We start from the raw sequence: 22078 nt of genomic DNA, 5'->3' as shown, positions 1-22078 counted from the left end.
TAACCATAATGACCACGGTAGCTGCTTGTTTAACCCCATCGCTGCCAGGGTGTCTGGGCTGGCTTTAAGCCCTGCGCATCTTCCCCACAGCCTGAAACCGCTGTGCCTTGGCACTATGGGTGCCGAAAAAAGCGCTTTTCCAAGTAAACCGATCACAGACCTGTAACAACATGGCCTTTATTATTTTGGCATCTGGGTTTTCCCATTATTAATAAAAAAAAAAAAAAAAAAAATCCAAACCAAACCGTGAAACCATCACCCAGGCCCCCAGCAGCCCCGCAAGGCGGTGGGGGGCAGGGGGGGGGTGGGCAGCCCCGGGGGTGCCGTGGGCTCTGTGCGGAGGCGGCACAGGGGCGGGGGGGCGAGTGCGGCACGGGGTGACGGGCGGGGGGAGCTGGGGACGGCGTCTACGTCGCCTTCTCGTAGGTGCGGGTGGAGACGACGTTGCCCATGGTGAGAGTCTGGTGGCAGAAGTGGCGGTGGGGAGGTTAGCTGTGCTGAGCTGGTGCAGCTCCTGCCTTGCCCTCTCCCGGGCTGAACCCCCCGCCCCTTCCCAATTTAAAACCATTTCCATTTCCTTACCAGAATTAATTTCCCATCCTTCAGCTCCCGGACAAGCGATGTCTCCTTCCCATCCCACTTCTGCACGTGGATGAGTTTGCCTCCATCCAGCTTGACCACAGACTGCGGGGAGAGTGCAAGACCCACCGTTACCCTCCTCCCCAAGGTTATTGGCTTTGGGGGGGGGCTTTGCGCTTTGGAGGGGACAACGCTGGGTGTCCTGGTGCTGGCCCCAGAGCCCCGCGGGGCTCAGGGTCAGGCCGCGAGTGCCACCATGGGGATGCCCACCCGGCAGCATCCCGCCTGGCTTTGTCAGCCGGGTTCAGCACAGGCCTGATCCCGCTCTGGCCGCCGGCTGGCTCACAGCCCCCAGCACCCCCGCTGCGGGCACTGTCACGGTGACCCTGCCCTCCCTGACCCGGGGCCACGTCCTGCTCCGGGGCTGCCAGGACCTGATCCCAGCCGCTCCCAAGCACGGCTCGGGGTGTCAGAGGGGATCGAAGAGGCGGGGCAGGTATCAGAGCGGGCATCGGTGCTTTGAACCGAAGCCTCCCCCTGTGCCGGAGGGCCCGGCAAGGATTTTCGGAGGGGCTGAGCTGGCAAACACGCCTCTGCTCGCCGGGGCTGCTGTTTGCACAGTGGCTGCTGTTGACTCAGCTCCGAAAGCCTGACCGGTGCCAAGGTTAGTGTGAGAGCTGGCATGGGGCATTGCCGGGACAGGCACAGGCTGCCCCACTCCATCCTGCCCTGTGCCCCCCCGCCCAGCCCCTTGGGTCTCCCATAGTGCAAGGTCCCCACAAGGCCCCCCCCGTGGCTCAGGGGGTCATCCCCCCACCCCCCCCCCAAGCTGGTTGTCCACCACTGCTCCGGTGCCCCAATAGCTTGGGTCCCCCCCACAGCTTCTGTGCCCCACAACTCAGCATGCCAGACCCCCCTCTGCCCCATCCCACGCAGCCCCACGGCTCGGGCAACCACCCCTGGCCCCTGCTGCCCTGTCATGTGCCCTCTGGCCACTGGCCGAGGGGCACCCAAAGGGCACGGCCCTGGGCTCACAGCAGGTCACCCGTCTCCACTGCCTGGGACAGTTTCCCAGCCCTGTATCTGCCCGGCGCTACCGCCTTGCTCGCGCTCAGCCCATCTCAGCCCATCCTCGCTTTGCCCCCAGCTGTTTTTCTTGCTGCTTTGGGGCTGGGAAGGGGTTTTGTGTCCAACAAGCCCCAAAGTCCCCCCAGAGGCGCCCCCGGGCTGGGCGAGGGGCACAGGGCTGCCAGCTGCTCTGTGCACAGTGAATTTAATGGTGCGTGGTACCAGCAGCTGGGAAACTGGGAAAAAGCAAGGGCTGGGTTAGTCCTGTGAGGGAAGATGTCTCTGCAGGGTGGGAGAGGCCATGAAAGCAGCTCTGACCCTTTGAGGTGTTATTTTTCCTTGCTCTTATGGGGAGGAACAGCCTGACCAGGGAGGTGTTGGCCCCCCCAGGGAGGCATCAGCCAGGCAGGATTGCCCAGCCGGTCCATCCCTGCCTGCTTTGTAGGGCAAGCAAAGAGGGGGCTCACCAAAGAGATCTTGTGGCCCTCTCCCCCCCAGAGCAGGGACAACACTTGCCGCCACCCCACCACGTCCCCTCAACATCCTCTTGAGCAAGACCCCGGGCGGGCAGTTGGCGTGTGCAAGACTGGCTCTTGCACAACCTTCCCGTCAGCTCTGGGTCCCGTGCTGCTCCCCGGGGAAAACCCCACTGCAAAATGGGGCGAGGGGAGGGGGAGGGGGGTTCGCCTGGATGAGACCAGGCGTGAGCACCAACCCCAGGAGGCATAGAGGTTTTACCCGCCTCTAGGCAAAAAAGGATGGAGCCCCAGAGCTAAGAGCTGATGGCCAGCTCCAGCCGAGCCCACAGACCCTTTTGGGGGGGTCCGATGCTGGGGGGGCAGGCGCTGGGGGGCTCACCTTGACGTGCCTGTCGTCTGCTGTGGTCTCGTCAAACTCCTCGCCCAGCTTGAAGCTGATCTCCGTGCTCTTGAAGGTGCTTTGGGTCTTCACGGTGACCTTGTCGCCCTCCACCTCGATGATGGTGGTGGGTTTGGTGAGGCCGGCCATCTGCCGCGTGGCGAAGCCCACGCCTGCGGGGTGCGAGGTTGGGGGGGGGCTGAGGGCACGTGCGAGGGCACGATGTGGCCATGAGCCCCCAATTCCTGCCAGCATCACCCCAGCGCTCTTCCTCTCCATGATGGTGGAGGGTGAACCCCAAAACTGCTCCCCACCCACGGTCTGGGGAAGCCCCGTGTGTGCCCACCGTGCCTGGGGGGGGGCTCTGGGCAGGATCAGAGGGGGGGGACCTGCGAATGCTGCCATTGCGTGGGGGTGGATCCTGCACCAGCACCCACCAACTCCGGGGGCTGGGCAGAGTGGGGGGGGCATGGGTGTCACCCCTCCCCGGGCCCACCCTGCCCCGGAGCTGGGGCTGGGGGACTCGGGGAGAGGGGCGGGGGGGGGAGGCTGGAGGGGTCCCGGGCGGTTCCCTGCAGGGATATCCCCCTCCCTCCGCCAAAGGCTGCCCCGGGGAGGGGGGGGGGGCGGGGGGCAGGGGAAAGACAAGACCCCCTTACCCAGCCCACACACACAAAGCCCCAGAGCGCCCCCCCCCCCCTCCCCAAATCAGCAGCAGCGACCCCCCACGCCTGCAGCTCCCCCCCAGCCAGAGCCGCGTGTGCAGGGGGCTCGGCCAGGCAAACAAGGGGGGGGGGGGGGGGGGGGGGGGGCTGGAGAAAAAAAAAAAAAAAAAAAAGAAAACAAAGGGGGGGATGTTGTGAGTGCAGCCCCTCCCCCCCCCGCAGCCCCCCGCCCCTCCACACTCACCCAGCGCCTTCATGTACTCATCGAAATTGGCCGTATCCACCAGCTTCCAGGTGCCCACGAAGGCGTCGACCATGGTGACGGGGGGGTGCAGGGCGGGGTGCGGGGGGGGGGGGGGCGCACAGCCACACGCGGGTGTTTTGGGTGGATGCGGGTGGGTGGGTGGGGGGACGCTCCGGCCGGCTGTGAGCGTGGCACCGCACCGCCCAGCTCGCAGCTGCCTCCCGGCCTCGCAGCCGCCTTAAATAATGTCCTCATCACATGATTGGAAAGAGCACAACCGCGCTCCAGAAATACTCCTCGGCAGCGCTGCCAGCGGCCACCCCGGCCCGGCCACCGGCCACCAAGCCTCTGCCTGGGTCCCCTGGTCACGGAGGGCCAGGCTGGGTAGGGTCAAAGCTGGGGAGAGCGGAGTGGGTCAGTCGTGTCACGAGTTGTGTACGGTCTCTGCGCCGGCGGGGTGGGGTGGCCAAAGGGCGTGGGGGATGGGGGAAACTGAGGCAGAGGTGGGCACGGGCGGTGTGTGCCCGCCCCATGGCAGCCCCCCGGGGTGGGGGGGGGGGGGTGGGGGGCAGGTGCTGCCCCTGGTCTGTGGGTGGTGGGGACACGCCTGGGACATGGGGACACCAGCAATGGCAGTGTCCTTCAGAGTAACGTGTCCTGGGGACAGGGAGGCTGAGCAGGGGAAACTGAGGCACGGGGAGCCGCAGGGACCAGGGTGTGTGGGGGTCAGACATCCAGGGGAGCGTGGGGACCCCACCCCTGCTCCATGTGTGTGGGGGGGACACGTGTGGCCCTGTCCCTGCTCCGTGTGTGTGGGGACACACACATGTGCCCCCAGCGATGCTCCCGTGTGTCAGGGGGACACTGGGGACAAGGACAGCCGTGGGGCCATGGGACTCACAGCACGTCTCCCCCCCAACATCTCCCTTTGATTTGGGGTCCAGTGGCTCCAGGGCTGGGACCAGTGCGTCTCCCAGTCTCTTCCCAGAGTGCAGGGGGTCACTCGTGGCTGTGGGATTCGGTGTCCCCTGCCCCCCAGCTCCGTGGGGACACGCCGCCTCCTGCCCCCGTCCCTGGGCAGCGGAGGGTCCCAGCTGGGGGGATTGGGTGTCCCTGAGCCACACGGCTGCAGCGTGTCCCCCCATCTTGAGGATATTGGGGTCAAAGTGACCAGGTCCAGGAGGGACCCGGGGACAGTTTCTCCCTCTCCCTGGCCCCAAGGTGTCATCACAGACACCCAAAAATAGCCGGGAGCTCGTGCTCAGCCTCCTCCCGCCAGCACTGCCTCCGAGCGGGACCCCCTTGCCTCAGGCCCCGGGGGGGGGGACAGGCACCAGACCCCACAGGATGGGTGTCCCCCCACCCCGGCTGGGACACCCCACAGGATGTGGCTCCACAGGGAAACACGCATGATTTATTCCCCAGGCAAGTTTCCAGGGAGCCAGAGCCCCCACTCACACCCATCCCATGGCCTGGGAGGGGACAAAGAGAACAGGGGCTGTCCCCTGTCCCCTCACCCTCCTGGGGGTCAGGGTCCCGAACCGGCACAGCCCTGGTCCCCACACGCGCTCCCAGCCTTCCCCGGGGACAACGGCACCACGAGATAGGGACAGTCACATGTAGAGCTGCCCACGCACAGGGACACCCACCCACAGGAGCACCCACACTCAGGGACCCCCACACACGGACACCCACTCACAGGAGCACCCACAGTCATGGACCTACACACACACGGACACCCACCCACAGGAGCACCCACACTCAGGGACCCCCACACAGGGACACCCACCCACAGGAGCACCCACACTCAGGGACCCCCACACACGGACACCCACTCACAGGAGCACCCACAGTCATGGACCTACACACACACGGACACCCACCCACAGGAGCACCCACACTCAGGGACCCCCACACAGGGACACCCACCCACAGGAGCACCCACACTCAGGGACCCACACACACGGACACCCACCCACAGAGCACCCACACTCAGGGACCCCCACACACGGACACCCACCCACAGGAGCACCCGAGCACGTGGTCACCCATGCACGCAGAGACCCACCCCACTCAGAGGAGCTCCCGTGCATGTGGACACCCATGTCCACAGAGACCCGCCACGCACACGGCTGCCCGTGCACATGGACAGCCACACACGGGCACCCACTCACGTGGGTGAGCACCCGTGTACCCAGTCACCCACGTACATGGACACCCATGCTGACAGGAGCTCGCCACGCGCATGGGTGCCAATGCACACGAGCACCCAGGCACCTGAGCACGCACCCACACGCCTGCCCGTGCACGTGGACACCCACCCACAGCAGCTCCCATGCATGTGGGCACCCGTGCTCACAGAGACCCACCACGCACATGGGTGCCCATGCACGTGAGCACCCATGCACGCAGACACCCCCACACATGTACGTGCGTGCATGTGGCTCCCTCTGCACATGGGGACCCACGCGCACAGACACCCACCCACCCGAGCACCCACGCACGCAGCCACCCGCACCGACAGAGACTCAACACACCCACGGGTGCCCATGCACGTGACGCCCATACACACACGCACACGAACACACATGTGCACACAGCTGCCCACCCACAGCAGCACACAAACACCCGCAGGATCAGCCGTGAGCGTGGCCGCCCACCCACGCTGACGCCCACGGGTACAACACCCCCGCACGTGGACGCACAGAAGTGCCCACACGCGTGGGTGCTCCGTGCACAGAGGCACCCACGCATGCAGACACCCATGCACACGTGTGCCCACGCGCACGGATGCCCACAGACTCACGACGCTACGTCCTGGCCTCCACACCAAGCGACGGCCTTGCCCAAGAGCCCTGGGGTGGCCTGGGCCACCCTGGGGTGCTGGGGATGGGTGCTGCTGGACAGGGTGGCCCCACGGGTGGCCCCGCACAGCTCTCCCGGTCCCAGTCACCACCCGGGCTGTGGCCAGAGTGGATCTGGGCTTCGGGATTTATTCGCTGGTCCCACAGCGACAGCTATAGGTGACCACCCGTGACGGAACTGGTTCCAGCGCGCCGTGCAAGCCGCTCTGCCCAGCTCCAGCCTCCGGCCAGCAACCCCCCCCCCGGGCAACCAGCCCCTGGCCTCAGCAGGATCTGGGCAACCCAAGTCCTTCGTGGCTGGCCTCCCGCCTCCCCCAGCCCCTCGATGCCCGGGCAGAGGGTCCCCATCCACCCTGCCGGCAGAAGCAGAGATTTTGGGGGGGGGGACCACAGTCAGAGCCTGGGAAAGCCCGGCATGCACACCCCCAAAGCACCGCAGGATCCGTCTGGCCCCGTTTGCTGCTGCTTCCCCCTCCCCGGGTTTTCCCCGGGGACACAGAGGGGCTCCCAGGGCTGCAGGAGGGGAGCCAGGCGTGGGCACCCATGGGTGGCCCTGGCACGGGGATGGTGTGCAGGGCTGGGGATGCCCAAACCAGCATCACCCCGCTCATCCCCTCCAAAATCACCGACATCCCTCTGTCCCCAGCAGCCGAGACCCCCGCACCCCTGGGGCAGGGACCACCCTGGGGTGCTCTGCTCCTCGGTGTGACCCCTCAGCAAGGTGCTGGCTGCTGGGGGGGGGGGGGGGAGGTGCTTGCTTAAGGGCTGTGGGGGCTGTTGGCGTTTTGTAGTGCTTCCCCCCCCGACCTCTTCTTGAAAAAGGCTGCTGCATCACCCGGGAAGAAAGGCCAGGAGACGGAGGTGGTACCCAAAACATCACAGTGAACACCACACTCAGCTAGAAACACCCGCGGGCTGCTCCTTCAACGAGGAGAAAGACACACACCCCCCCCTCCCGGTAAACCCCCTGCGCTTGGCTCTGCCAAATGCCCCAGAAAAAAAATATTTCTCCCCCCCCGGGGGAGGCAAAAAAAATCCGCCCCCCCAGGTCCTCGCCCAGGGCGTGGGTGGGAATCGCCCCTTTGTCACGGCAGGTCCCCGCCATGCGATGCTCCCCCCACGGCGGGGGGGGGGGATGACACCCGACGGTCTCGCCGCGGTAGCACCGAGGAAAACCCAGCGGATTCCGGCCGTGCCAGGAAAGCCGGGCTGATGCTCCGCAGCCTCCTCTTTCCTCCGCTGGTCAGCAACGTCCCCCCCCCAGGAGCGAGGTTAGGACGTGTCCTTCAGCTCGGGGCTGGGGGGCTGCGGAGGGGGCACCTCCGCCGAGGGTGACTGCATCTCCTGGGCGCTGCCTATGAGTAGAGATGAGGGTTATGAGCAACCCCGGTTCCTGCCCGCCCTGTGTTGTCCTGCATCTCCCCCCCGACCCCCCCCCCCCCCACCTACCTGCGTTCAGGGACATCTCGGCCAGCTTGAGGGGCAGGTCGGAGGGGCTGACGCCGGCCGGCGAGCCCAGGATGTCGGGCAGGGCATTGCGCCGGCCCGTTCTCCCGGAGGATGCGAAGTCCAGCACGGGTTCCACCTCGGTCATGCTAACCCTGGAGAGACACGGTCCCCTCGCCGTCAGCCCCTCTGAGCGCGGAGGGCAAGGGGGACCCTGCTCTGCTCCAGCATCCCCCGCCTGCAGCTGCCCGGGGAGTGGGGCTGAGCCCTCCAGGACCCCCTCTGCCCGCCCGGACTGCAGGCTCGAAGGCAGGGGCCACCCTACCCATGGGACTCCCCCCATGCCCAGGGTTGGCACCTTTGGGTGCTCTGATCTTCGTTGGTCACCACATCATGGAGGAAAGGGGAGGGGGGGGGTGTCCTCAGGGGTCCCACCAGCACCCGCCACCCCAAGCAGCCTTACCGGGCACCCTCCAGCCTGGCCTGGTGCTGCGTCTCCCCCGGGCCCAGGGTCCCGCTCCACTCCCTGGCCTGGTGATTCTCCTTCCAGACGTCTCCCAGCCAGCGAGGGGCCACACAAGAGACTGGGACTGCCGGCTGGGTCCCCTCCGGCTCTGACCTGGGGGGAGGCAGAGCAGGGGGTCAGCGATGGGGCTGGTGCCAACGGATTGTGAAGGAGGGAGCGGGGAGCAGTGCCCGGGGGTGGGAGAGGCTGTGTCCCCATAGCATCCAGCACCCTCCTCCCTGCATGGCCACACCGTGCCAGGCTGTGAAAGGCAGGGACCCCTCCTCGTCCCTGGTGGGCAGGTAGGAGGAGGGGGTGGCAGCGAGGGAAGAATGGAGAGCAGGGATAGGGACATGGGGGTGACACCCGGCTGGGAGGAGGGACAGAAAGGGAGGTGGAGAGGGCGCAGCGGGACCAGCTGCAGTGCCAGGGGACAAGGGCACATCGTCCCCAACCTGGGGACCCCACCATGTCCCTTGGAGAGCAGCTTTGCTGAGCCAGGGCAGGCAGTGGTGACGCTGGGGTGCCCTCGAGCAGGTGGGGGGCTCTCCAGGGAAGCCCCCAGCACCAGACATGGTGCAGATCCTGCCAGCATGGAGCTGGCCCTGGTGCACGCCGCTGCTGGGACCTTACTGGGATGTTTGCTCAGTGCTGGTAAATATTTTTAGCTTTTACAGAAGGATTTTGCAGCTGCAGGTGGTGGTGGGGGGTGGGGGTTGGCAGAGGATTTCACAGTGACAGGGTGGCCTCCACATTCCCCAAACCCCCTCTACCCACTCATGGGGCGCAGGGACCCCCAAGGCATAACCCCAGCAGCCCTGTCCCCTCCAAGCTGGATGCTGGTGGCAATGCTGGGACTAGTGTCCTCAAGCTGGTGGCAGTGGGAGCTTGTCCTGCTGTGGGGGGCATGAACTCACCAGCGTCCCCCTGGGAATCACTCTCCGGTGGAGGACAAACCAACGTCCCTGAGTCCTTGGGCACAGGCACCGTGCTGAGAGGGACAAGTGACCCCGACTGTGTGGAGGAGGAGAAATGAATCATTAACCCAGCAGGTGATTAATCACAGGACCCTTTCCAGGTGGGGAAACTGAGGCATGGAGCGAGGCTCAGGGGTGTGACATGGGCAGGGCGGGTGGCCCTGCGAGCTGTGTCTGTGCAATGCTCCCTGCGTGGGTGTATGTGTGTACCCGTGCACCATCCACGGCACTCTGGAGCTGCGTTCATTTGCGTGTGCAGTGGGGTGTGTGTGTGTGTGTGTGTATTGGCACACATATGTGCATGCTTGCATGCATCACCTTTGGCCGGGCTGTTGTGTGTGAGCGTATGTGTACATGCAGCTGGAGCTGAGCCCCAGGGTGTGCATGTGTGGTGTCCTCCCGTACACATGTACATGCGTGGTGTCCCATGGCACACATATGTGTATGCCTGACATCTCTTGGCACAAGTAAGTGAATACATGGTGCATTCTAGCGCATGTTTGTTCCTGCATGGCACCCTTTGGCACATGAGTGTACTTGCATGGTGCATCGGAGCGTGTGTGTGTGAACGCATGGCATCCCCTGGCACACGTGTGCTTACATGGTGTCCCATGGCACATGTGTGTGCGTGCCTGGCGCCCACTGGCACATAAATGTGCATACGTGGCACCCTCTGACACACATGTGTGCATGCTGTGTGCCCTGCATGCATGCCAGCACACATGTGCACCCCTAGGTCAGTGCGAGGGCTCCTGCCAGCTCCCGTGAGCGCTGGAGCCGTGTCACCTCCTGGTCACAGAGATTCTCATCACACACCACACGTTCACGTTCATGTCCCGAACCTGGCACCGAGCGCCCCACAGCAGCCCCTGCTCACCCGGCGGGAGCCCTTGGCCCCACAGCCGCTGCTCCGGGCGGCAGGACAGGGGCAGGCAGCGTGTGGCAGCCGCGATGGCACCGGAGCACCCGCCGTGTCACCCTGGGAACCCGTTGGGAACAGGGGCCGGGGGGAGCCGGGGCTCACACGCCCGTCGTGCACGATGGTGTGAGCATGCGAGCGTGCACAAGCACACAGACCTGTGCACGCATGTTGTCACACGGACGTACGCATAAAGACATGCGTGCACACGTGCAACCCTGCGTGCATGCAGATTCACACATACACGAGTGCGCGCATGCACACACACGCTGCACACAGACAGACAGACAGACTCTGCACATCCCAGCGAGGCAGGAGCCCTGCAGGGCTGGCTCAAAGCTGCCTTCCCGGCAGCCCAGCAGCTCCTGCTGGCTCAGGCGCCGGAGAACCAGGCAATAAACAGCCTGCAGGACCAGGCTGGATCCTGCCCGTCTCCTTCCTGCAGCAAAACACCTCCAGGGATGCCGGGATGGGGTGCCCAGGATGGGGTGCCCGGGATGCAGCAGGGGTTACAACCCCTACGCTCACCCTGCACACCAAAAAGCCGTGCAGAGAGAGCAGGACTTTGATGCTGGCACAGACAGAAAAGCCGCCGGGACCCCGGAGGGGGACAGGGTTGTCACAGGGAGGAGGGGAATCCTGAACGCTCCTGGGAGGCAGCATTGCTGTCACGGGGAGCCCACCGGGCTGTCCCCCACCCCCCGCATCCCTGCCGCTCCCTTGGGAGCAAGGTCCAAGGTGCCAACGCCCGCACCGTGCTGAGCCCTGCTGCGTCCTCCCGGTCCCACAGGCAGCAAATCCAACCCAGCTCTGGGCAAATAATGTTGCATAAACCCCAGGGCCTCTGCCCCGTGAGCAGGGATTTCTCCCGCTATTCAGGGACTGTTTCTGGGGGGCTTAATGTGGTGTCAACTTAAAAGCTCCTGGAGTCACACAGAAGGTCCTTGGGGCTGCTGGCTCCTGCTTTAAATTCCCCTAATGGGATACAGGAGGGCAGGGCAGAAATAAACCTTAATCACTCCTGGAGATGGGCTGTGGTGGGAGGTACTGGGAAGAGGTGGTGGTGAAAGGACACGGCCCTGGGACGTGTTGTGTCTCCTTGGGCAAGTCCCTTTTGCCAGCTCCACCATGGCAAAAGCTGCCACTTGCACAGAGGCCACCAGGAGACCAGAAATGTCCCTTGGGCATCTTCATGCAACCCGATGTCCTCCCAACACAAGAGCTCCCCAGGTCTCTGCCCCCGTGGTGCCGCTGAGCCCTGATGCTCTTGTGTCATGCGGGCAAGAGCCATGGGCACACGCTGGGCAGCTTGGAATGGGCTGGGGATGCTCAGTAGCATAATTTGGCTGCAGCAGTGACCAATTAAAGCACAGCAGAGGAAGGTGATGATCTGGATGAAGGCCAATGGGTGAGATGCAAAGTAATCACGACACGAAAGAGAAGAGAAGTGAGATTTTGCCATCTCATCATGGCCAGGATGTGCCACTCCTCATCACATGCTGCTGCAGATCCCCACCCTGTGCCCGGCATCCAGGCTGCCCGTGCAGCTTGTGCAGGATTAGATCACCCAAAAAAGCCAAACTCCATGGCTTGTGAAGGAGGTGCTACAGCTGGACACCTCCGCTGAGACCCAGAGTGTCAGCTCTGGGAGAGAGAGCAGTTTGGGGTGAGGAGTGCCCAACCCCCTCTTTTTCCTCTTCCTCCTCCTTATCATCCTCCTCTCCCAGCCTTGGGCCAGGGAAGCTGCAGGACGGACCCAGCCAAGGGGCTGACCTGGCTTGGAAACAGCCACCCCTTTCCCTGCCACCCGCAGGCAGTGACGGGCAGGGACACGCTCTGGCCACCCCACTGGGAGGAAACCAGCCGAGGGTTTAGGAGGAGCTCGGTCCCATCCCGCGGGGGGTTTGGGTAGGATGGGTAGATGGGTAGCAGGGTTTGGTGGTGGAGGTCTTCCCTCCGGTGTGGCGTCATTCCTGCTCAAAGGTTTGACCTAATCTCCCATTTCCCAGGATATAAAAGCCCTGGAGGAAGGAAAGAAGATGCTGAGTGGGCAGAGAAAAATGTGAACCACTCCAGGGATGAAGCAGCCAAAGAGACTGAGGGTTCAGTTCAGGGTTAGACACCTCCATGGGCAGCATGTCCATGGATCCTCCCCAGCGATCGAGGCAGGGATGTCCCCTCTAACACAGCAACTTGGGGTGCCAGGGGGTGGGAGGGAGCAGACCAGGCTCACCCAAAATAGCATCTGTGGCTGCTGCCAGAGCCAGCACCCTGAGCGTGGTCACACCATGCTGGACAGCTTTTCCCAACACGTTCCCTCTCCTAGGGCACATGAACCAGAAGTGCTCTGGGATGTTTAGGACTGGGGAGGTGTTACAGCGACGGCTGTAAAATTTTGTTAAGGATTCATTTAACCATAGGCATAAAGATTTGATTTTTCATCTTCGAAGTGGTGGGTTGTCAACTAATTTGGAAGTGTGGGTTTGGACCATTTAATGTTCTTGGCTTTCTTTATAAGGAGGGTTCTTCATGCTCATTTAATTCAATGTGTTAGAGGGTCTGTGCCATGCCCTGCTGATGAAAGGCTGGGAAACGCTGCAGCCCAGCACAAGCCCTCTGAAATTCACCAGCAACCCCATGACATGGATGTTATTAAGAGATGATGAAAGTGATGAAAAATGGGAAGGATTTACCAAAGCGTAACTGTAACGTTGAATTAAATGAGCGTTGCAAGCCGGGAAGGAGAGAGCTGCCCTGGATCAGATAGGGATGAGAGCATCATCCAGGAAAATCAGTGATGAGTCCGCATGGGAGGAAAATCCAACAGGGCTGATTTAACCAGAGACCAACAACCACCAGACAGACCGAGCAGCCCCTGGAGCCTGGAATAGCAGATGGCAATAATTAAACACCGGATAAAATCTGGAGAGCTGAGAGATCTCCCACGGAGGCGGCAGGTTTGGTCCCACTGGTTTTGTCTCGAGGGTCGTGGCCGCAGGCAGCTGCGCTCCTGCCCGACGTAGCGGCAGCACTGCCGGAGCCCAGGAGATGCTGAGCAGGTACCCACTGCCATGTAGAAATGGGTTTCATCAGCTGTCAGCAACCCACAAACAGCTCCCAGGATCCAGGTGGGAGGGAAGGATGGGAATAAATACTGTCCCAAACTCGTCATCTCCAGGGCAGGGCGAGAAAATGAGAAGGGAAAAGACTCCAGGGATGTTGGCTGGTGCAGGGATTTTTAACATGGAGATGCAGAGTGACACAGAGAACAGGTTTTGCTTCAATCCCACAGCACGGGAAAGTCTCAACCCAAGTGCCTCGAGATGATGATGACTCCTGGAAGCTGTGCTGGGAGAGAAGCAGCTGCCAGTGCCTGCCCTCGGCAGTGAAACCTCTCCAACCACAGACTGGCACTTTTGTCCCTAAATCACCAGGTTTCCAGGCAGGCTGGGAAGGTGCCTGGGCCAGCCTGGATCCTGCCTGGCACCTTTCGAGTGACAGTGACATGCACGGAGTGAAGTGCAGGGACCCAACTAAACCTGTGCCCAGATGCTTGGAGCATCATTGAGGTCTCACAATACTTTTTCTCCCATTTTTCCCCGGTTTCTCCTCACTGTGTGTCCTCGGCTCCTCCCCAAAACTTTGAGAAATCATACCAGCAGGTTTTCAGAGAGGATGTTACGTTGGCAGCTCCCCAGATCACTGTCCCAGTCTGAGAAGATCCAGTGCATCCTGGTACCTGTGGGGTTGGCCCCTCCACATGATGTACTTTCCAGCAAACCCCATTGCCCCAAAGGCATCCAACACATGGGGTCCCAGCACCACCCCTCGCTGCTGAGCAGCGGATCTTCCTCATTAGACTAATAAACTTACAGCAGTAATTCCCATTACCCTCTAAGCCCCCTCCTGGTGTGTCCTGCTTTGCACATTGACCTTCCTCCCTGCTCTTGCTCTTGCACACCCATCCTCGCACCCTGACCTGCTTCTCGTCTTCTCTTCGGTTCCTGCTCATGCTTGAATCGCCTCATCCATCAGTTTGGGACATGCTGAAGTGTCTCTTCCTTCCCTCCATCATCCTGACATTCCTCTCCTCCCCTTTCCCTCCTCCCTCCCTGGTCTCCATCACTGACCTGCAGGTGGGCAGGACCAGGTCTACGCGCAGTCCCACCCCTGCTCATACCCCATTCCTGAATTATTCCACCCCAATCCTAATTTATTCCACCCAGTCCTCTCCCTGGTTTATAACAATACTTTTAAAGATCATCTTTCACCTGCCTTTATTCACCCTCTGTTTCTTTTTTTGCATGCTTTAGGGCTGACTTATTTTTTTAGGATTTTTTCCTCCAGCTGTGGGCCTTCAGATTTTCTTTTTCACACTAAAACCTGAGACGTGTCCTAGCTAATGCCAGCTTGGACTGAACACAAAGGCTTCCCTTCACTGGTTCTGCACAGGGCTCATCCAGGCTTGTTAGATATTGCTACCTAAATTCCTGTTCAAGGCAAAGAGTGAGAATGAAGGGCTTTGAGATGGGAGACAGATCATCTTCATTCCCCATAATTCCTGCAAGCCAACAGGGAGGCGAGAACAAGAGGAGCATTTTGCTGCTGAAATCCATAGGATGGAGTCGCTGGGAGAAACGAAGGGTACATTATAGCTCCATCAGTCCCAGTCTCATCGTGTTTGGGGATGATGGCAGAGTTCAGCTCTGTTTAATACCCTCACAAAAGCCAGTAAAAAAAATAAAATCCAACCTGAGTCTCTCCAGACAGTATTTCAGGCTATTTGTATAAACTGTCACTTTGGTTTATAATGTTGCAAACACAAATCAGAGCAAGTCCTGCTCGAGGGTAAGAGTGAAACCAGCTCATGTGCTCGCTGACATCCCAACCCAAAGTTTCCCTGAGCATCTGCAGGGCAAACCCAAACGCTGCCAACCAGAATCTGGCTGCCTCCAGACCTCAAGGTGCTCACCACCATGCCCCACACCATGGCTTGGCTTCCCCAAAGGGTAGTGACCACAGAGAAAATCCCCTTTTGGTCCTGCAGACTTGGATTGGGCCAGAAAAAAGCGCTCCAGAGTAGGCAGTTTAATCCCAACACAGCCCCACTGAGCACAGCATCTCCTACAAGTCCATACACTGATAAAAGTGAGGCATCTTTTTCCGTGGGAATAGTGCATGCAGCATCCCAGGCAGATGCCAAGAGCACCAGGAAAACCTGAATGTGCGATGCCCTCTGGACCACCCTAATTTAATTCCTGGACAAGCCTCAGTTGCTCTTATTAAAGAGCAAAGCGCTAAAAACTCAATCTGCAGCAGTGCAAGGACGTGTGCTGACAGCACAGCATCATTGCTAGGCTTTGCTGGGGACCTACCCTGCACCCAAAAACTCCCCAAACCCTGGTGCAGGGAGAGGATGGATAAACCTCAGCTGTGTTGGCCATGGGGCGTGCATCGGGGCCCACTCACCTGGAGAAGGAATAACCATATCCCGGGTCCTCTTCTCCATCCTCCTGCAGCCTGGGGCTCCTGGCCCAATGCACATCACTGCTTCCCATCCTGCCCCACCTCCCCTGGGTTCCCCATTCTCCTCCAGGAAATTTAGAGAGGAAAGTTTTTCCTTCACTCTGTGCTAATAACAAGCACCTCTGGCTTTTACCATCACAGGGCTCCTGTTCCCCGGCAGCTGGGAGGTGCGAGGTCCCTGGGCAAAGATGCAGGCAGGGCTCGGGGAAAGCTGCTGCTGGCAGGGACGGAGCTGCTTTGCAATATGGCATCCCCGAGGAAGGACCGAGGAAGGAGCCAGCAGCTCCCTCCCTGGGGTCTGACACACAAAGGCACCGGAGCAGGAGCAGCTTTGGGACAGTAAAATGATCCCATCTCTGTGCCACAGCCACCGCCGGGTCTGCCAGCCCGCCTGATCATTGGCATTAGGAAAATGAAAAGCACCCAAAAAATCACCAGTGATATTCCGGTTGTGGCTGTTTACTGTGGGAACATGGCAAATCCTTAGGGCCGGCAGTGCTGGCAGCCCCTGGCTTCCTGGTGACAGCGTGGGGGGTGACAGCTACGTGACCCAGCTCAGCACCACCACACAGGAGGACGCATCCAGCATGAGCACAGCAGTGAGCGAGACCCCCACCCACACATCGGTTTGGGTGCAGATTGGGATCACCCATCAAACAGCAGCTTCCCTGGCTTGTACCCGTCCCCTTGCCCACACACGAGCAGCCTGGACCACCGGCTTGTGCCCCCCTGTTCAGACATCTCAGATGGAGATGCTGTCCTGCATCCCAGGGAGGAATGGAGGGATCCCAGGGAGGGATGGAGGGATCCCAGGGAGGGATGGAGGGATCCCAGGGAGGGATGCAGGGAGGGATCCCAGGGAGGGATGGAGGGATCCCAGGGAGGGATGGAGGGATCCCAGGGAGGGATGCAGGGAGGGATCCCAGGGAGGGATGGAGGGATCCCAGGGAGGGATGAAGGGAGGGATCCCAGGGAGGGATGCAGGGAGGGATCCCACCACATCCCAGGCAGGGATGAAGGCTGCTCTAGCCTCTCCCAGGCCAGCTGGGTGTTTGCCAGCCTGTGGGCCGTGACCTCTTCCAGGGCTTGTGAGCATCCCTGCCTACATCCCCATCAGTTAATTACCTTTAATTGCTGGTATGGTGGGAGGAGAACAGGAATTTTCCCCTGGGGGGTTCAGGTGCCCATCAGGGACCCTGTGAGGGTGCTGGGTGCTGCGTGGGAGGGCTGAGCCTGTGTTCCCTGCACTCCTAACCCTGTGGGTCTGTTCTCAGTCCCATCATCTGCATTCAGGTCCTTTTTGAGTCCAAGGGGGAAAATACTACAGCTCCTTTCACACAGGGATGATGGAAACCCGCCCGCAACCCCCACAGAGAAGGACCTGGCGTCAGGGTAGATCAGCACTTGCTCCTGTAGCCAAGGGAGGTAAACAGGAGCTTCCCCTACTACGCGTCTCAGTTGCAAAGTAGGTGATCTAATGGGAGGTAATTATGATGATTGAGCCCTGGGTAATACAGCTCCCACCGTAACCTTTAGTTAGCTGCTCTGACGATGGCACAAACTATAATTTTGCATAATAAACGTGTCACCCACATCGAAATCAGTTTCATTCTTTAGGATTTTCAGGCTCCTTCCTCCCCAAAAGGCTCTTCATCAGTTGCTCCAGCCTGAGCATCCTGGGTGAGAGCCGATGAACCCGATCCAAGACGATGGGGACAGGGACAGGGACGTTCTCGATTCTCCCGGCTGTGGGTGAGGAGCATGTGGGTGAGCACCACGGCGCAGGGCTCTGTGCCAGGGGAAACCCAAGGAGCTGCAAGGATGCTGCGCCACGGGCTGTGCGCTGCTTGGGGCAGGGGCTGGGAGATCTGCTGGGGCACAGGGTGCCACCTGGGTGCCACCAAGCACGTGCCGGGCTGTGCCATGCCGGGAGCACCGTGGGCTGGGTGACACGAGGCAGCAGGTACTTCTGAAATGCCCCAGGCTCGGCTCTGCACCGTGGGAGTCTCTTCAGCCTGTGCAAGGCTCCTTATCTCCACCTGCCCTTGGTTGGCACCAGGAGAGGACAGTGGTCCAGCTCCCAATGTTGGGGGCATTTGCCCCCTCCCCACAGCCCTGTCCCGCTGCAGTCAGGTCGGGGGGAGTGATGCTCCACGTCACCCATCCCATGGCACCATGTTAGTGCTTGCACCACATGCAGGGACCTCCCAGTTCGCCACCTCCAGGGTTCCCTTCCTCCAGATCCCCTTTCCCTGAGCCCCCACCTGCCCAGTGAATCCACAGACTGATGCTGGGCGATACTGGTTCCACCACAAAGGCTGGATTGGTCACCCCAAGGAGAGCCCAGCTCAGCCCGTGGGTGCTGCTGTATCCAGCTGGGTGTGGCGGAGAGGGCAGCGGGTGCCCCGGGGAAGAGGCACGGAATTTGGAAGAGGCTCCTTGGCTCTGCCAAAGCAGCAGGACATCTTCAGGCACCCGGATAATTAATTTTGGGGAGCGGAGCCAGCTGACAGCTTCCCAGGCCAAGTGATGCAGCTGGTACCTCCGGCTCCCTGGGGAGCCCCTGGCATGTGCTTCCCCCAGGTCACTGGCAGCCGGAAGATTTGCTCCTTCCCACTGCAACTTATCCAAGAAGGGAGGTGGAAATCTTCCAGGGTATCCTGCTCCCCAGGCAGCATTCTCTCGGGAGGGACTGACGGGCCTCCCCCGTGGCGAGGCCTTGCGTGGAGGTGATCCAGATGTTTTCCCCCATCCCTGCATGGATGCTGGGAGCATCACTGGGATTCCCTGACACTGTGGCTGTCACAGCACCTTCCCTGCCACCCAAAGCCACCCGCCTGGCACCTGGGGAGCTGGCGGGGAAGGGACTGAAAGCCAAGGAGGGAAGAAACCTGTGCAGTCACCCTAGGATCAGAAGCACGGGTTGAAGTTCCCAGCCCTGATGGGGCAGAGCTGGATCCATGTCCCCTCAGCTGAGCCAGGCACCAGAACCGCTAGCCTGAGGAGCCAAGGTCAGGGCAGGGCTGTGGCCCCTGTCCCCATCCTTTGTGGCACCATGTCCCTGCAGGTGACTGGAGCACCTCGTCTTGCGAGGGAGCGCGGGGCCAGGTCAGGAACGAGTGCCAGAACTTCACGGGCTGAACCGAGAGCTGAGCCCCAAGGCTTCCCCCAAGCACCCCACTGAGCATCCCCCAGCTCCCAGCCACCTCCTCCGCCTCCCGCTCTGCCTCCCAGCATCCCACTCTGGGAAGAAACACTGTGATTCCCCCAGTTTGAAAAAGTGAGGAGAACCTGGCTCAGCCACCACCTTTCCCACTCCAAAACCTCCTGCTTTTTGGGGGGAGATGGTACTGAGCAGTTAAAGGGTGGAGACAGTGGTAGGGCTGTTCCCACCCCATTATACCTCCCACCTCTTCTGCCCAGTTGTGACAGGAGGGACATCCCGGGAGGAGTCCAGGCAGCCCTCTGTGACAGCAAGGGTTGAGGTGTCCCTTGGTGGACAGCCCCAAGGTCACAGGTTGGGAGTATTTGGGGTGAGGACAGGACATCCTTCCTCTGCCACCTCCTCGGTGGCACTGCCACCCAGCCAGGGGACAGGAGCCAGCTCTGGGGACCACAGGGACCCGATCCAAGCATCTATGGGGGCAACCTGCCAAAATAAAGCCCTGAAGGCAGCAAGGAAGGGTTGTCCCTTGGGAAGCCCTTTTCTTCTGAGAGGATGCCACTTGGGAGGAGGCATAAGACAAGCGTGTCCCCTGCACAGAGCGGTGCTCAGTCCCACAGCAGCTCTCCCTGGGCTCTCACTGTCTGGACCCCTGCAGCTCCCCAGGCCTGAAATCATCTGGGAAGCTCTAATCTGGGAAACTGAGGGCTGGAGCTGGGGGCTTGGGAGGGGTCAGGGTAGCTGAGATGAGGACAGGGCAGGGTGGAAGGTGGAGGGAACAGTGGGGACCCCAGGACCTGCCAGGAAGGAGGGGACATGGGGTGAGGGGGGCAGGGGTGGGTGCCAGGATGGGACAGGGGTGACACCATGGGGGGTTGAGCTGAAGTGGCCACCCTAAGATGGACAAGCCTTGCTCAGCACCTGACCACCGCTCACCCCAATCCTCCCTGGAGGCACCTGGCCCCCCGTGGGATGGGCACGGCCCCCTGTGGGATTGGCACGGCCCCCCCCCCCAAGCCCTCGAGGGACACCCCGTCACCCTGCTCAGCACCACAGCCTGCCGCAAAGTTTCACACCCCCCCAAAACACGTCTGCCCCCCAAGGACACCGCCATCTCCTGAGCCTCCTGCCTCTCCGCCCTTCCCTGTGCCCCGATGTGCTGCCGTGGGGGTGCCCAGGGTGGGCACCCACTTCCCAGGGCGGGCACCCTGACCTGCTCCCCAGCACCCGCCAGCACAGGACACCCAGCGCCGCGGCCCAGGGCCTCGGTGCGACCACGTCACCAGCACCCACCACACATCAGCTGCTCACCTGGGCTCTGCCGGAGCCGGTGCCAACGTCGCTACCGATGCTGCTGCCGGTGCCGGTGCCGGGGCTGGTGCTGCTGCCGGTGCCGGTGGCGATGCCTGTGCCCAGTGCTGACGTTGGTACCGATGCTGGCGGTGCCGGTGCCGGTGCCGGTGCCGGTGCCGGTGCCGGTGCCGGTGCCGGTGCCGGTGCCAGCCGGGCGGGCGGGAGGAAGGAAGGATGCTCGGCGCTCTGCAGGAGCCCCGGGGAAGCCTCCGGCTCGCAGGCAGCCCTGGGGCACCCGAGGCCGAGCCGCCCGCAGCCGCCCGCCCAACGCCGCCGCTCCCCGCCGCTCCCCGCGCCCGGCCCACGCTCCGTGCGGGGGGGGACCCACCCGCCCGGCCCCCCCCCCCCCCCCCCCTTCCTTCCACCGCCGCCGCGCCGCCCCGCCCGCCGCCTCCCCCCCCGCCGCCGGGCGCTGCCGGGGGCTGCTGGGGCCGCCCCTCCCCATTCCATCCCCATCCCATTCCTATCCCATCCCATCCCCTCCCCATCCCCACCCCCATTCCCATCCCCTCCCCATCCCCATCTCCATCCCCATTCCCATCCCCTCCCCATCCTCATCCCTATCCCCTCCCCATCCCCTCCCCATCCCATCCCAATCCCCATCCTCATCCCCTCCCCATCCCATCCCAATCCCCATCCTCATCCCCTCCCCATCCCATCCCCAACCCCATCCTCATCCCCATCCCATCCCCATATCTATCCCCTCCCCATCCCATCCCCATCCCATCCACATCCCATCCCAATCCCCATCCTCATCCCCTCCCCATCCCATCCCCATCCCTATCCCCATCCCATCCCCATATCTATCCCATCCCCATTCCCATCCCATCCCCATTCCCATCCCATCCCCATTCCATCCCCATCCTCATCCCATCCCCATCCCACCTGCTGGAGACCGGCCCCCTCCCCCCTCTGGAGCCACGTTGCAGCCCCCCCACCCTGCCTCGGGCTGGCCCTGCATGTGGTGGCTGTTTGCCACAGAGATGCCAATGTGCCCAGGGGCTGTGTCCCCTGTGTCCCCCCTCAATAAGACATTTGGGGTGGGGCTGTGGCATCCCAGCCGGGGTTCCCGCCTCCCCCCATAAGGTTTGACATTGCCCTGGGATGCACTGGGAGGACCTACCAGCCCAGGCTCTTAGCCCAGCATGGCCAGCAATTCTGCTCAGGCCAGGGGCCCAGGTAGCCCACTTGGAAAAAAAAGTACAACCCTCCAAATTTCTTCTGAATTAGGGTCCCTGGATGCAGCCGTGGGGAAGGAGCTCCATGGCCCCAGTGAGGGGGTAAGAAGGGCTCTGCTTGCCTACCAGGACAGCTTGGCCCCAGCCCACACACCAACCTGCGCATTTATTTCAGCCAAAAATGATTGCCAGACTCAAAATCTTTGGAAAAAAAGTGATGAAAAAATATGTGTCTGCACCCCTGTGGCATGTGGTGCCCAGTGGGTGTAGGAGTTGGGGGGGAGGGAGCTAGGAGACCCTGAATCTGACTGGTAAATCCACCTGATCATGTCACAACCCCACGTTTTGCCCAACACAAGAGCTGTCCTCGCTGCAGAAGGATGCTGGGCAGAGCCTGGGTGCAGAGCAGATGCCACCGTCCAGACAGCCCAGGCTGCTCCTGGCCTGGCCCCTCCATCACCTCAAGGGGGGGACACGGCCAACACTGGGTGTGTGTGATGGGGGTTCCCCGCCTGCACCCCTGAGCTGGATCTGAGCAGCGAGGGAGTGGAGAGGTGGTGATGAACAGAGTCACCCTGAGTGTGAGCTGAAAGCAACTCAAATTTTGATGCAGGAACGGTAACCCACCTCCCCAGGCTGCCATCGGCGCTCCCGCATGCGTGTGCAATTGGGAAACAGCATAGTTTTGGTGAAAGGCTCCAAAATGTCCCTTCCTGGCTCTCAGGGTGGGTGT

The 22078-nt window shown here is 61.7% G+C and overlaps 2 protein-coding genes across 3 annotated transcripts; both read right to left on the bottom strand.

The window, feature by feature from the left end:
- Positions 1–161: 161 nt before the first annotated feature.
- Positions 162–3902, bottom strand: FABP3 (fatty acid binding protein 3). Of its 2 annotated transcripts, XM_042793513.1 has the most exons (5): positions 3587–3902; positions 3415–3548; positions 2506–2678; positions 583–684; positions 162–461 (listed from the first exon to the last, which is right to left on the bottom strand). In XM_042793513.1, the coding sequence occupies exons 1-5, from the start codon at positions 3667–3669 to the stop codon at positions 408–410; spliced, it is 546 nt and encodes a 181-aa protein (XP_042649447.1). In that variant the 5' UTR covers positions 3670–3902; the 3' UTR covers positions 162–407. The 2 variants fall into 2 exon arrangements, with proteins under 2 accessions (XP_042649447.1, XP_042649446.1); XM_042793512.1 differs by having other exon boundaries at positions 3415–3762.
- A 3238-nt stretch (positions 3903–7140) lies between these two features.
- On the bottom strand, positions 7141–20448 carry LOC116960342 (cAMP-dependent protein kinase inhibitor alpha-like). The gene is made up of 5 exons (XM_032987528.2): positions 20126–20448; positions 9147–9243; positions 8188–8343; positions 7728–7879; positions 7141–7633 (listed from the first exon to the last, which is right to left on the bottom strand). Exons 4-5 carry the CDS (start codon positions 7870–7872, stop codon positions 7551–7553), a joined length of 228 nt encoding a protein of 75 aa, XP_032843419.1. The 5' UTR covers positions 7873–7879; positions 8188–8343; positions 9147–9243; positions 20126–20448; the 3' UTR covers positions 7141–7550.
- Between the last annotated feature and the right edge of the window lie 1630 nt (positions 20449–22078).

Source organism: Tyto alba, unplaced genomic scaffold (genome assembly GCF_018691265.1).
Source record: "Tyto alba isolate M040663 unplaced genomic scaffold, T.alba_DEE_v4.0 Super-Scaffold_20, whole genome shotgun sequence".
NCBI classification, from domain to species: domain Eukaryota; kingdom Metazoa; phylum Chordata; class Aves; order Strigiformes; family Tytonidae; genus Tyto; species Tyto alba.
This window is presented reverse-complemented; position numbering and strand designations above follow the sequence as displayed.